A 15738-nucleotide genomic window follows, 5' to 3' on the forward strand; every position below is an offset into this window, starting at 1 on the left:
AAATACTTGTTGGTTGATTTGTTTCCTAGTAATATGGTTTTAAACCACAAAAGTGGTGCAATAATGAGAATCCACATTCCTGCCATGTTACTGATTTCAAAAATTAAAACAAAACCATGTTTTTTGAGGGGAAAAAAGAAATTGATGAATCACAGACCTGTACCACTGAAACAAATAATACACTATATGTTAATTAATTGAATTTAAGTTAAAAAAGAAGTTATTAAATTAGTGACAGATTATTTCCGCATAATGTAGGAAGAGTTCAAGTACTGAAAAGACATTTATAAAAGTGTAAATGTGATATTCTTTCTATCTGTGTCATTACCAATTACAAATGTGCAAAAATAAATTTAAGATGATAGAAAAAATGTATATTACAAAGAATTGAACTCTAAATTTCTAAATTATATCCTAAACTCTCTTTATCCAGGCTTTGAAAAGATCTCACTTGTTTTGGACCACGTGAAATCCTTAACTATTATATTAGCTCTATAGCCATGCATATATAAACAAAAAATCTTATGTAATCAAAATGCTCCAGTAACAAATTCATATAATAGGCATTGTATCTGTAAAGAAAATTTGCATTCAAACTCGTTTCAGTTGAACTGATTTTTTAAAAAATATCTTTAAAAAGCTTGCACAGGGAACAGTGCCATAATCACGAGAGAAGTTTGGATTTTCTCTGTATTTATTTCAGCTTATGTCTGCACATTCTCAGCAAAGTGCAGAATTGAGACAATTAACTCAAGCCCCACACTGTAATGCAAAGTAGGTTTTTTATTATTTATCGATGTTTTTGCCCATGTAAGTCATATCTGAATTACTTAAGATTGCATATTCCCATGATGATTTTATTATATAAAATGCCTGAATGTGTTATGTAGTGGGATGAACGTGGGCATTGGGATCCAACAGATCTGAGATTGAATACTAGATCCATTGCTTACCAGTTCTTTACATTTCAATTACTTTATCTAAAAATGGAATTTTTGTGAAGACTGGAGATAATACTTGGAAAATGCCTAGTACAGCGCTTGGTATAAATACTCTAAATCTGTTAGAAGAAATTATACAGAGGGCACAGGAACATATTCCAGGGTGAATTCACATCACATCTTCCCTTTTTGCCCAGCCTAGGGCCCTTAGCCCCTGTAAGGATGTGCCCCCTCTTTCAGGATAATTCTTTATCAGTCATGTCCCAGTAAAGACAATGCTTCCTCCATGGATGAAATGCTGCTGAGTTCTCCCTCTGGACTCGATCTCATAACTTTTTGCCTCTTCTGTGTCTTCTGCCAACACTCTAGTCCTGAAAAATTGGCGTTTCTCTCAATTCCTCTGCATCCAGGCTAACTATGTGAGCCATTAAGTATGAGATTTGCCTTTAAAGGACTTTTTGAAAAACCACGTAGTGAAGTGGAACAAGCATTAACTATTAAGTCAAGAGACCTGGGATCACAAGCACTGTGCCATTAGAAAGATCAGTTTACTTCTCTGGACCTTGGTTGTTCTGTAGAAAGAAGGGCTGAGTTCGGTAGAGTCAGTGAATAGAATCAGTTCTTAAGTGTCCAATGCTACTGCGGGCATGTTAGTATTACAGTATAATCAGCAGGGACTGGAGCTATCAATGAGTAACCAAGAATTCTGCCCGTCCTCTGTAGAATGGTGTGGTGCAGCTACAGTGCCCTTTAGTGTAAAGGTGGAATTGTATTCATCCTTGTTATTAGAATCTTACAAACAAACCCTAACTCTGTGACCCAAGGCTAGGTCCTGAAGTTCCAAATTAATTGTAACTTTCTTTAAAAATGTGCTAGATATTATCTGCCTCATTGGGTTGTCATGAAGATTGAATCAGGTATTATTCATACAGTGCTGGGACACAGCATCTGTTCCTGCTAAGGAGGTCTTTAAATCCAGTAACAGTGCTCAGTCTTCATCTTAACCAACACTACCAGCAGCATGTGACAGTTATCACACTGTCCTCCTTGAAACACATTTTTCATTTGTACTCTCCGACTTCTCCCTCCTTTTCCCCTCCTATCTTCTGGACCGCTCCTTCTTGGTCTCCTTTGCTGGATCTTCCTCATCTTCCTCACCCCTGAATGAGGGCATACATCGGGCTTCTTTATCAGTTTTCACTACTAGATCATCACATTTAGTCTCATAGCTTAAACAGCATCGTTAGACTGATCACTCCAAAATCGACACCTCTGGCAGAGATTCTTTCTATGAAGTCCAGGTTCATATGTGCAGCTGTGCACTTGACATATCTATTTAGTTGATTAATAGGCATATTAACATGTCCCAAACTGAACTTTTCATCTCCACATCACCCCATATGTGGTAAATGGCAAATCTTCTCATTAGTTGTTCAGGCCAAAAATCCTTGTAATTATCCTAAGCTCATCCACATTAACCTGCTAATAAAACCCCTTGGCTTGTTTCTCATATGTATCTAGGATCTGACTACTGATACTTCTCCTTCTGCTGCCTCTCTAGCCCAAGCAACTGTTTTCTCCCACGTAGCCCCCTAACAAATCTCCCTGCCTCCCTTTTATCCCCTCTCCTCACAGCAGCCAGAAAGATCCTTCTGCACCCTAAGCACAATTTCATGTCATTTGTCACCTATTGGGTTTCCCTGGAAGTGGATGGAGGTAGGGTTCTGGCATGCAGGACTTATTTAAGGATTGTCTTTGGTATTGACGTTTGTGGAAATGAAGGGAAGGATCAGGATTGGGCAGACAGAGAAGTCAAGAGGTTATGCATGACCAGTGACAGGCTTGGCCAACTGCATGTTGGACTTTAGAGCTACAGTGCCCTTCAGAGTTGTTTCAGATTGGGAGAGGATGGCCAGACCTTGATGCTTCCTCATCAATCAGTCACAGATATGGTCTATCCTGCAAAAGGCACAACCGAAGGCAAGGCAGCCCTCTGTGGTGGATGCAGACTGGAAAGGGACTGCGTTCCCAGACAACAGGCATTCACTAAAGGGGCATCCGGGCAGCACAACACAGGATCCACCTCTTCTCCACCCGTTTCCCCCAGGGGCTTCCCATGTTACTTGGAATAAAACCAAAGTCTTTTATCATTTTTCTCTTGACCTCATCTTTTCCCTCTCTTCCCTTTACTCACCCCTAGAAGCCACATTAGCCACCTGTTAAGTTTCTTATGTATCTCCATCTCTTTCCTCCCACCAGTACAATTCTGTTTCAGCACTTGCCATTTCTTCCATCTGCAAGGTTCTTCTCCCAGATGGCTGAGAGGGTCTGGCGCTTGAACTTTATTCAAATCTCTGCTCAAATTTCACTTTATCAGAGGGGCCTTCTCTCACTGGCCCATAGCAAATAGCATATTGCCCTTTCACTTTGTTCCCTTATTTCACTCAGTTTTTCTTTTTAGCACTTAAATCATGACCTAACATGGTTATATTTTTATTTATTGTCTGTCCATCTGCTCCCTCCACTTGGATACAAGCTCTATAAAAGAGGAGACTTTTATTTTTTACTCAGTGCTATATCCCCAGTGACTATGACAGTGACTGGTACAAAGCAGATACTCAATATTCATTAGCTATAAGTTTTGGGGAGTTGGGGCACTGTTTCAAAGAAAATAAGAGCTAAGGCATTGGACTAAAACAAATCTAGGTTTTATTTGTAGTTATAAACTTAGGAGCTGTGAAGTATCAGATATATTATTTGCTCTCTCTGCGTCTGAATTTGCTCAGTTATAAAATGTAGATGATTATAATATTATATTTGTAATAGACTTGTTGTGAGATCAAATGGGATAATGTGTAAAGCATCAATTAAGCACCTGATGGATAGCACTGAGAATCTGAAAACTGCCTGCAAGCACAGTTCCTGGCAAGTAGGAAGTGCTCAATAGTTGACAGTTTTTATTGTTGTATGATAAACATGTGGAATACTGTGTGGTTAGAATTGATTTTGATGAACCTGTGATTGTTTAAATGGTGCAAATCATTCTTCCGTTCTTCTTTTTTACCTTGTAGATAGCTTGGGCTTATATTTCACTGTCCAACAGGGAGAAATATGGTTTATTATTTTTTTAAAAAGATTTTATTTATTTGAGAAAGAGAGAGCGAGAGAGCGAGACCGACAGAGGATAGGTAAGAGGGAGAAGCAGACTCCCTGCTGTGCAGCCACGCGGATGTGGGACTTGAACCTGGAACTCCAGGATCATGACCTGAGTCAGAGGCAGTTGACTGACCAACTGAGTCACCCAGGCTCCTGAAATTTGGTTTAATCCTACATCAGAAAACTTCAAAACAACAAAAATTTTGAAATGTAGTGCAACTTCTTCACTTTATACATGTGTAAACATACATTATGTGTAAGACCATTTAAATTGCATTTCAAATGGGGTAAGGAAAATTCCCATTTAATCTTGTGATTTCTTTTGCAAAACAAACCATTCTTTTGTAAACAGAATTATCATTCCGTAACTGATCTGTTTTATAAATGTTTATGTCTGCGTACCCGTTTCTCTGAAACTATGTATGGAAGACTTGAAGAAACGCCTTACAGGGGCGCCTGGGTGGCTCAGTGGGTTAAGCCGCTGCCTTCGGCTCAGGTCATGATCTCAGGGTCCTGGGATCGAGTCCCGCATGGGGCTCTCTGCTCAGCAGGGAGCCTGCTTCCCTCTCTCTCTCTCTCTCTCTGCCTGCCTCTCCATCTACTTGTGATCTCTCTCTGTCAAATAAATAAATAAAATCTTTAAAAAGAAAAAAAAAAAAAAGAAACGCCTTACAATGGTCGTATGTTCACTGCACAAAGGACTCCACTGGTTGCGAAAACAGGCCAAAAGAAAAAATTAAACAGTTCCAAGCTTTCCTCAACCGTATGTAAGAACTCAAAAAAATTAAAACGCATTTTCGTGGATTTAACTCACAAACTCATACAACAAGCATTTACACAATAAACTCTCTTGCTAGAAATGGTAGCAAGAAAACGCATAAGGCTACTTTCGAAATCTACAGCACCCCCACAGGAATTCTATAAGCAACAAACCAAAAAAGCCCCGCGACACAGTACGGTTCACGCTAACACTCGTCCTTACACTAAAAGCAGCAGCTGTACTTCCTTCAACCCGTTTGGTTATGGTCACAAGGTGACGCCAGTCCAACATAGCCAGAAAATGACTGCATTTGAGAGCGAGGAAATACCAGTCGTCTCTCCAATTACGTCTTCTATTTTCCCTTGCATGAATAATAAAGCTAGATTTAAGCATCAACAATAACAAATTCTTTGCAGATTGTTGGAGTCGGTGGAAATAATGCAGATTTTCGGCTGACCGGAAGAAGAAACAGCAGCCAATCGGGGCTCGTTTCTCAATGGCCAATTAAACTTCGCCTTACTTGATCGTGCTGAAGGGAAACGGACCTGGAAGTCTTTGTCTCCGGTGTGTGGCCGCGATCCCTTGGAGGGGATTGAACACCTGAGGCTCTATTTTTTTTAAATCTGAGGGTTAAGGGACAACAGTTCCGGCCTTTTCCAGTCTTGGCTGGATTTGCTTGTATTTTGTTCTTAGCCACTGCTCATGTAATGCACTCCCTTAACCAGGAAATTAAGGCGTTCTCCCGGAATAATCTCAGGAAGCAATGTACCAGGGTGACAACGCTAACTGGAAAGAAAATTATAGAAACATGGAAAGATGCCAGAATTCATGTTGTGGAAGAAGTAGAGCCGAGCAGTGGGGGTAGTTGTGGTTTTGTGCAGGATCTTAGCTTGGACCTGCATATTGGTGTTATTAAGCCATGGTTGCTCCTGGGTGAGTATATCGATTTGGCATTAACTAATTGATTCCTTTTAGCCACATTACTTTCTCGTTTTTTTGTCCCCCCCCCCCCCAAATGTGTAATATTCTGTTCTATCAGCTATTCTGCTGAAAAGCTGAATTAGATTTGGAACTTCCATTAGCTGGCTAGTGATGTTTCTGCCCCACAATATATCCATAAGAAGCATGGATTCTAGTACCACATGGCACCTGGCATATGGATTTTAGAACTAATTATCCTTTTTTTTTTTTTAACTTTTCTGGAGGATAGCTTGTTAATGTTGTATTTTCTTGGATTATAAATGGATATAGCCTTTAAAATCATCAAATTAGAAAGAATGCTTTTATTAGGCAAAACTGTAAATAGCAAGGGTTAAGGGTATAGAAAAGTTAGTACTTGAAATTGCCAAATGTTTGCTGCCTCTGCTGTTACAAATCATGGAATGCCTGCCTCCTATACCCACCTCTATCGAAGTACCTGCTTTTGTAGTGTTAAGGAGAAATTGTATTTTCATTTCATAGCTATGAATTTGATAGTTTTATGATTTCTTGTATTAGGAAGAATATTGTTTCCCTACATAAAGCACGGTTGGCAAATAGTAAATGAAGCAGTTATGAAAAGCTCAAACTTGTTAGCTTGGCAAGAATGTGGCATGGCATTCTTTAAAAAAAAAAATTAGTGTGTTCAAGAGGATTTGAATTATTTTTCATTTGTGAATAGAGAAATTAAGACTTGGAAAGATTAATGATTTGCCAGTATTTATGCAGTCAAGCCATTCTTGAGTAGAAAGAACACTGAACTGGGAGTCAGAAATATCCAGGTCCTGCTGTGAAGTGCACAGTAGCATCTCCTTTTAAAAAACTCTCCGAAGTAGAGATTATCAGCTCCATTTCACAGATGGGACCTGAATTTAACAATAGTCAAATAATTTGCTCAAGGTAACACACCTAGTAAATAACAGAGCTGGACATCAAGCTCAAGTCTGATCCACTCCTGCTCTGCATTGTCATTTAGACTTCCTCAGGGAGTCCAGGTTTTCAGTCCTGCTCTACCTCTTGGTAGATAAACTAGCACAAGTCATTTGTTCACTCTGGTCCTCCAAGAAACCACCTGTAAAACTAAAGTAAAGGTATCTGTTTCTCTCTTAGGTTTATCCTGAGGTTGTGAAAAGTTTTTGAAACAAATTAATTGCAAGTATGCATATGAGGTTTTTATTGTATTATGTTTTACATGAATCACTACATGAGCTATCTTTCACTTCAAATAAATATTTCCGACAAGTTTCTGAAGCCCCATGAAAATCAAGGGATCATTTAATTCGTCTAAAGGTTCACCCAGGACTTGCACACCATTTCTAGGAAAGAAAATACGCCCAGGCACATTTTCAGTTATACGGCTTCCATTGTAGTAATAATGATTTAAAAAATTCTATTTTAGAATTTTAAAATATCATTTCACTCTCGTGAACTTTATGATTTTTTTTTATCTAGACTTAATCCAAAGTGAGCTGATCAAGGTAGTATTCTCATATTGGCATTGGAACCCTTTCCAGAATCCTGGGAGAGTTCTGGGAGAGATTTCTGAAACTAGACCTTATATGGCCTCCTTTCTGGACCAGGAAATGGGATTTTTATTAGGTACACCCTCCTTTCCTGTGAGAGGTAGATGGACCCTTTTCTGCCTAGTTACAAGTGCCTTATTCCTGAGGGACGCATGAATGATTACATCTTAAGTTCTTCCACATGAATGATGTAGGGGTTTTTTCTGACCAGACTGAGTTTCTCTCTGGAGATGGGGGGATTGTTTCTAGGTTACTTCAAAGAGCTTCCTTTATCTCTTCAAAGCAGCACAACTTCCACTTAGGACTATATAAAATTAATTTTTGTTTTCTGTAGGGAATAAAGAACATGAAGCTGTAAAACTGTAACCTTTTTCAGTTAGCTCATAAATTCAGACCAGCTTCTACATTTCAAAAATCTTATGTAGGCCCTTGAACTATCTAACAGGTTGACAAAAAGATCTTAGCATTTTTGTCCTAGGCTTTGAAGATTATATTTCTACAACAAAATAACTAGGACTTTTCTTAAAACCAACTTACTTTGTAAAAGTAGAAAATTTCATTTCTCTTGGGTAGTTCAAAGGTACATGTATTATTTGTCATATATATATATATATTCTGTTAGGAAGTCCCAACTGGTGATATTTTAGGTCCTCTCTTCAATTCTAAGTGAAAATCTTAGAATCTTTTATAAGGTTATGGAGAATTTTTGATGTCTAGGAAGCCCCATATTCTTGGGAGGTGATAATATATTAAATTTGTTTAGCTCTTTTATTTTGTGCAGTTCTTCCGCAAATATTCTTTTACTTTATCCTTGTAGTAATTTATGCTCCTGTTTTTATTCATTTATGAATGTTCACTCCTACAAATTTTCTCAAATAAAACATTTCTCTTTTGAATATCATTTCTTTTCCATTGCAATAATGGTTTGTTTTTGTGATGATGGCAATAGTGATATATTAAAAAAAAAAGAAAAGAAAGAAAATAGTGATTTATAAATTAAGACATACTACATCAGAATTTATACAATAAATAGTACTTTCATAAAAAGAATCTCTTTTTTTAAAAAAATATTTTATTTATTTATTTATTTGACAGAGATAGCACAAGTAGGCAGAGCTGGCAGGCAGAGGGAGAAGGAGAAGCAGGATCTCCACTGAGCAGGGAGTCTGATGTGGGGCTCGATCCCAGGACTCTGGGATCATGACCTGAGCTGAAGGCAGAGGCTTAACCGACTGAGCCACCCAGGTGCCCCCATAAAAAGAATCTCTTGAACAGAAACAGATGATACATATATTATGATGGCAAAATACTATAAATACCTCTTTATATTTCCATAATAATCCTTGGCCAAATAATGAATATTAGTGGCTTGTAAGTATAAATGTAAAAAACAAAACAAAACTGTAAATTGTTATTATTAGCCCTCTTTGTTTAATTATTTCCCTATTCATCAACTTTTTAATTATTTTCAAAACTATTCATACAGTAAAGTACTTGGTATTTAGTTTTATGAGTTTTAACACAATTATTAATGTAGCACTGTTAAAACAGTAAAATTCTTAAAACTGATACTTGTTTTTCAATCTCAAGATAGTTTATAAAAGGATAACATTCTACTTTTTCAGAAAAAAAAGGAACACACACAAAAATAACACATTGTCAGGACAGCTGGGTGGCTTAGTTGTTTAAGCATCTGCCTTTGTTTAAGCATCTGCCTGCTTCTCCCTCTCCCTCTGCTGCTTCCCCGCTTGTGCTTGTGTTCTCTCTGTCAAATAAATAAGTAAAATCTTTTAAAAAACAAAAAAGAAATAACAACAAAAAATAATTGTCATGATATATGATTTATAGTATTTATTTTTTAATGTGTCTTTCCAATAAAAGTTTAACACAGGACTGTAACACAAAGCAGTCACTTAAAATTGGAGAAAAGCTGATGTTTATATCTAGAATTTAGAGAGAATTAACTTGAACTGTAATACTACCAAGCAATAAATGAAATGTACAAACCAATGACCTGAAATCCATTTATGCTGACTAAAATTGTTTCCCCACCTATTAACATTCATAATTTTCTTATTGTTTGAAAAGGCAGAGCATACAAGTTGCATTTATTTGACCTCAAGGATACTAATTCTGTTTCAATAGAGTTCATATTCTGGAAGTGAGTTTCAAAATGTAGCAGCCAATTCTGAAATGTAATCAACCTGTTGTGTTTGAGGTGTGCGTTTAATGGAAATGATCGAAGTATCCAGCTTTGATAAGTGTAATAATGACAATCTAGTGTTAAAGAATTTCATTCATGCATGCTTCCTTTTTTTTTTTCTCTTTTAAGAAACAGGCAGAGTAGAATTAATTATTATTTAAGAGATTATTTACATTTAATTTATTGGAAGCCATTTTCCCCCTGGAGATGGTTAGAACTTCCTGCATAAAATTGAAAAATTATTATTATTTTTTTAAAGATTTTTATTTATTTATTCGACAGAGATCACAAGTAGGCAGAGAGGCAGAAAGAGAGGGGGAAGCAGGCTCCCCGCTGTGCAGAGAGCCCGACAGATTGGCTCGATCCCAGGACCCTGAGATCATGACCTGAGCCAAAGGCAGAGGCTTAACCCACTGAGCCACCCAGGCGCCCCCCCCAAAATTATTTTTTAATTATGAGGTATTTCAAAGGTATAGACAATTAAAGACAATAATATGACAAACAACTACATATTCAGCATCCAGCTTTTAACAGATGTTAATATTTTCATAGACTAACATTTAGGAATAAAATTAAATGTAGGCTCAGTAAGGAAACTGTGAGTTTCAGATTATGAGGAGACTATTGGCCAACCAGTGTACTTGCTGGCTTTTCAGCTACCTAAAATCACATAATAGCTGGCAGATTCCTTAGGTAAGGTAAGAAAAACATTGTGTATGGAAATGGATCCTAACTTAGGAAAGAAATTCTTAAAATCTTTAAATAGTAAATGTCCCATTTTTTCAGTTTGTTTCAAATTGCTTAACTCACTTTAACTGGTTATCTCCTATTTGGACTTGCTTATTAGCTAGAGTCCTTTTCCAGGTTTGGTAGATCTGGAGAGCCAACTTTGACAGGAAGAAATGGTAAAAGGGGGTAGCCCCATTGGTACACGGAATGTGGCTAGAATTCATAGACCAACAGTGTTTGCTCTAAGCTATTGGGTATTCCCAAACCAAATGGCATTAAGTTATTTTGTGGATGTTTTTTTAAATATTCTTAAGTTACAAAAGAAATAGATATTTATTGTAAAAAATACAAATTAACATACAGAAAAAAAAAATCACCTGTAATCCCACTGTAAACATTTGTTCTATGTTGTTCTATACTTCCTGTCCATTTTTTTTTTAAAGATTTTATTTATTTATTTGTCAGAGAGAGAGAGGGAGAGAGAGCAAGCACAGGCAGACAGAATGGCAGGCAGAGGCAGAGGGAGAAGCAGGCTCCCTGATGAGCAAGGAGCCCGATGTGGGACTCGATCCCAGAATGCTGGGATCATGACCTGAGCCGAAGGCAGCTGCTTAACCAACTGAGCCACCCAGGTGTCCCACTTCCTGTCCATTTTAAGGCATATACGTATTGTTTATTTTTATGAAAATAGATTTTGTAACCTAATGGTATCACCACCTAATATATTGAGAATGTATTTCCATGCCATAGATACTCTTCTGCATTCTGTTTGTTTGTTTGTTTGTTTGTTAGTTTGTTTGTTTTTTTTTTAAAGATTTTATTTATTTATTTGACAGACAGAGATCACAAGTAGGCAGAGAGGCAGGCAGAGAGAGAGGAAGGGAAGCAGGCTCCCTGCCGAGCAGAGAGCCCGATGCGGGACTCAATCCCAGGACCCTGAGATCATGACCTGAGCCGAAGGCAGCGGCTTAACCCACTGAGCCACCCAGGCGCCCTGTTAGTTTGTTTTAAGTAAACTCTACCACCAATGTGGGTCTTAAACCCATGACTCAGATCAAGAGTAACATGCTCTACCCACTGAGTCAGCCAGGTGCCTGTGCATTCTCATTTTTTATTTCTTCATTTTTTTTTTTAAAGATTTTATTTATTTGACACAGAGAGAGAGATCAGTCACAAGCAGGAGGAGTGGCAGAGGGAGAGGGAGAGGGAGAAGCAGGCTCCCCGCTGAACAAGAAGCTAGATGATGTGGGGCTCTATCCCAGAACCCCAGGATCATGACCTGAGATGAAGGCAGACACTTAACTGACAGAGCCATCCAGGCGCCCCACAAGATGAACATTTTTTAGTGAATATTTCTAAATTGCCTTTTAGAAGGTTGGATTGAGGTCCTTTCAAGTTGCATTTTTTAAGTAAATAACTAATAGAATTGCTGCAAAAGTAGTTTAAAAAGTTAGAATGATTATTTTTATGTTCAAGATGATATGTTTATTTCTTATAGGGTCACAAGATGCTGCTCATGATCTGGATACCCTGAAAAAGTACAAGGTAAAAAAAAAATGCTTCAGATCTGGCACGATGTATAGGAAGTATTTTAATTGTTACACTTATTTAGGAAACTGTTAGTCAATATCAGACTTGGGTTTTTTTTAGATTTATTTATTTATTTTTAGAGAGGGAGAGCACAGGGAGGGGCAGAGGGACAGGGAGAGAAACTTAAGCAGACTCCTCACTGAGCTTGGATGTGGGGCTTGATCTCAAGACTCTGAGATTGTGACCTGAGCTAAAACCCAGGAGTCGGATGCTTCGTTGACTGCACCACCCGGGGCCCCCATTTCAGAGTTTAATTGGTAACATTTTTGGCTGTCATTTTAATAAAGTTGCAACAATTATTGTACCTAATTAAAATACGTGGATTTATAATGTCTTTCCAATTTTATATTCTCTGTCTCCCTTCATGTATTCTTATGAACCTGATTTTGAAGCATGTCTTCTTACCTCTGTTTGTGTAGTTCCTTTATGTAGGATAGACTTTCGTCTTCTTTTCTTGTCCAAGACCTACCCATGCCCGAGTCCCAACTCACATATCACTTCTTCCCCAATGCCGTCTTCTCCCACTCTCAACTATGTAATTTATTACTTATTTCGGAATTTACTAAAACAATTTCAGCCATCTATTTTGTCAAACAGTATTTCAGCATCATGGAATTGCTATGGTTTGTAGAATGCAAGAGGTTTTTAGTTAACATGAAGCTTATGATTTGAGGGGCATAGAGGGGAGAAAGACAAATAAGCAGCTTTAGTCCAGTGTATTTTGTGCTTTAATGGGGAAATGCAAGTGCTGTTGCAGAGCATATGAGATGATGCCCTTTGCCCATGTTTGTTTGGGTTGGGTTGAGGATTGTAAGATCAGGGAAATCTTCCTGGAGGGAATGATACTGAAGTTTGCTCAGAACGGGATGGGGAGGGAGCAGACAGAAAAGTGTTCAGTTAGGAGAAATGCTTTGTGTGAAGGTCTAGAAGAGAAAGGTCAGTGCTTTCAGAGACAGGGAAAAAAAAAAAGTTCAGGGGCACCTGGGTGACTCAGTCGTTAAGCGGCTGCCTTTGGCTCAGGTCTTGATCCTAGGGTCTTGGGATCAAGCCCCATGTCAGGCTCCCTGCTCAGCAGGAAGCCTTCCTCTCTCTCTCACCCCCCTGCTTGTATTGCCTCTTCCTATCTCGCTTTCTTTCTGTCAAATAAATAAAATCTTTAAAAAAAATTTTTTTCTAAAAAAAAAAAAAAAGTTCAGTAACCCAGGAATTAGAGAGTGAGAAAGAAGGATACCAAGAAACAAGGCCAGACAGGTAAGCAAGAGTAAGATCATTAAAGTCCACGTAAACCAGAGTAAATGCTTTGGACTTTTCCAGAAGTCTTTGAAATTCCTTACCCAGGGGAGTAATAGGATCAGATTTGCAGTTTGAAAGATTCTTGTCAGAGGCATTGTGGAAAATAAATTGGAGTGTTGCAGAAACTAGTGTGGGGAAACTAAGTTAGGGGGCAGTTGTAGTAACTGTTATGACTGCCTGACATTAGAGATAATGGCCTGGAATTGCATATGGTTATGAGAATTACTGTATCTCCTAATAGAATCCATCTTAGATTAATATTTTAACATAAGTAGAATAAGTTTCAAAGTCTTGCTTACACTAATAAGTTAATATTTCTCAAGGAAAAAATGAAAAATAGAAAAACTAATAAGTTCATTCATTGGCAAATGTTTTGTGATCTATCCCCTCTTAGGGTACACCAATTCAAATTTGCTTTCACCCTGGTGATGTGAATCAAGCAGCTGTTTAAAAGATCCCTCTGGGGGCATCTGTTGGTTGATCGCTCTGTTGGCTCACTTGGTTAAGCGGCTGCCTTTGGCTCGGGCTGTGATCCCAAAGTCCTGAGATTGAGCCCCATGTTGGGCTCCCTGCTCAGCAGAGAGCCTGGTTCTTCATTTCCTTCTGTTTGCTGCTCTGCCTGCTTGTGCTATCTATCTCTCTGTCAAACAAATAAATAAATAACAATTTTAAAAATTAAATAAAAGATCCCTCTGTCTCTGTACACGTGACCCTGTTAGAGGCCTAAAAGAAGCAGAGGTAAACTGAGCACCTAAGTAGAGGGTTTATTGAAAAATTTAGTGATTTGGCAAAACTAGATTATTCATTTAAATGCATGGCACATTTCAAAGGGATATTCTAGGACTTAAGTAAAGTGCTATAATTAATAGAAATTCTCTTGTGGAGGATCATTTCAGAAATTTCATTTTAATGTTTGGGTATAGTAATAGTAGTTGTTTTATTGGTAAGGTATCCAAGTGCCTGGTGTGTGCCCTATAAAGTACTGTGAAAGATGGAAAGCTGAGTATAACATAAAATGTTCCAAGTTACTTATTGCTGCATTGTTCATAATAGCAAATCATTGGAAACAACCTACGTGTTCATTCATAGTGAACTGTTTAAATAAACAATAGTGTACTCACACCCTAGAATACAGTATAGCTATATAAAAGAACATCAGGAGAAGGGTCTGTAAATACTGATATGAAAAAATCTCCAGGATAAATTTAAGTGAGAGGGGAACCCAAGGTGTTGCCTTTGTGTAAGAAAGGGAATAAATTCTTTGCCTAAAGATGCTCTAAAAGATATACAGAAAACCAACAAAGGTGGTTACCATTAAGGTGGGAGATAATGGAGTAGATTGGGACGTGGTGAGAGCAAGATTTCTTTATGTTTCTTTTTTATAATGTTCTGATTTTTTTAATCATTTTCAATATATGAGATTTATTAAAATTGGAAGTAAGAATGCCTAAATGTGAGGATTAAGTGAGATAACTTACATGCCTGGCACATATTAGGTTCTTGATAAGGGGCTATTACTATCCCTATTGCAGAAGGCTTCCCAAGAGCAATCATTGTTAGGACCTCTGTAACTACATTTTGGAAGTGTGCTTAAAAGGGGTTTTAGACTGGGGCACCTGGGTGGCTCAGTGGGTTAAGCCTCTGCCTGCAGCTCGGGTCGTGATCTCAGGGTCCTGGGATCGAGTCCCACATCAGGCTGTCTGCTTGGCGGGGAGCCTGCTTCCCCTCTCTCTCTGCCTGTCTCTCTGCCTACTTGTGATCTCTCTCTGTCAAATAAATAAAAAAAAAATAAAAATCTTAAAAAAAAAAAAAAAAAGAAAGAAAGGGTTTTAGACTGGATGCCTATCACCACCACCACCTGTGACTCAGTACAATTCTTTTTAATCAGAACTAATCAATACACATGTAAACTGCATTTCCCAGCAGCTAAACTCCCCAGGTATTGGTAATCCACAATATTTGTAAAGCACTTTTACTTTTCAGCAGGTTTTCCCAAGGTTGTCATTTTGTTTTCTCCATAATCCTGTGAAGATCTATAGATAGTGAGAGATGTGTGTGTTTGCGCTTGTGCATATATATATTATATATATATATATATATGTATATGCATATGAATACATCCACATATAAAATTCCTCATTCCTGGTTTTTTGGGAATGTACAATACAGTTGTAAAGACAAGGCCAACACATCAATAATGGAAAACATTGGAAGCTGTTATATAATTAAGGGCAGAATCATAATATGCTGGTGGTCAGAAGTATACTGGCTGTGAGTGACTTGACATAGATAGGACTTCACTGGGGAAAACAGGAAGACATTTCAGACTTTATCTTCTAAAAATATTTTTACCTTTCTTTCTAGTTTCTCCTCCTTATTTAAGAGTCTTTCTTGGGGCGCCTGGGTGGCTCAGTGGGTTAAGCCTCTGCCTTCGGCTCAGGTCATGGTCTCAGGGTCCTGGGATCGAGTCCCACATCGGGCTCTCTGCTAGGCAGGGAGCCTGCTTCCTCTTCTCTCTCTCTCTCTCTCTGCCTGCCTCTCTGCCTACTTGTGATCTCTCTCTGA

At 38.1% G+C, this 15738-nt stretch overlaps 1 protein-coding gene across 2 annotated transcripts in view; it reads left to right on the forward strand.

Moving 5' to 3' along the window:
• Nucleotides 1-5397: 5397 nt before the first annotated feature.
• The window catches only part of LOC111143868 (dual specificity phosphatase 19), a 19113-nt gene continuing 8772 nt past the window's right edge, over nucleotides 5398-15738 (forward strand). For both annotated transcript variants that reach the window (XM_022497859.1, XM_022497870.1), the window contains exons 1-2: nucleotides 5398-5790; nucleotides 11789-11835. In XM_022497859.1, coding sequence (XP_022353567.1) covers nucleotides 5565-5790; nucleotides 11789-11835 — 273 coding nt within the window. In that variant the 5' untranslated portion in view covers nucleotides 5398-5564. The remainder of the gene's footprint in view (nucleotides 5791-11788; nucleotides 11836-15738) is intronic.

This window comes from Enhydra lutris, unplaced genomic scaffold, assembly GCF_002288905.1.
Source record: "Enhydra lutris kenyoni isolate GAN:26980312 unplaced genomic scaffold, ASM228890v2 scaffoldscaffold1, whole genome shotgun sequence".
NCBI lineage: Eukaryota > Metazoa > Chordata > Mammalia > Carnivora > Mustelidae > Enhydra > Enhydra lutris.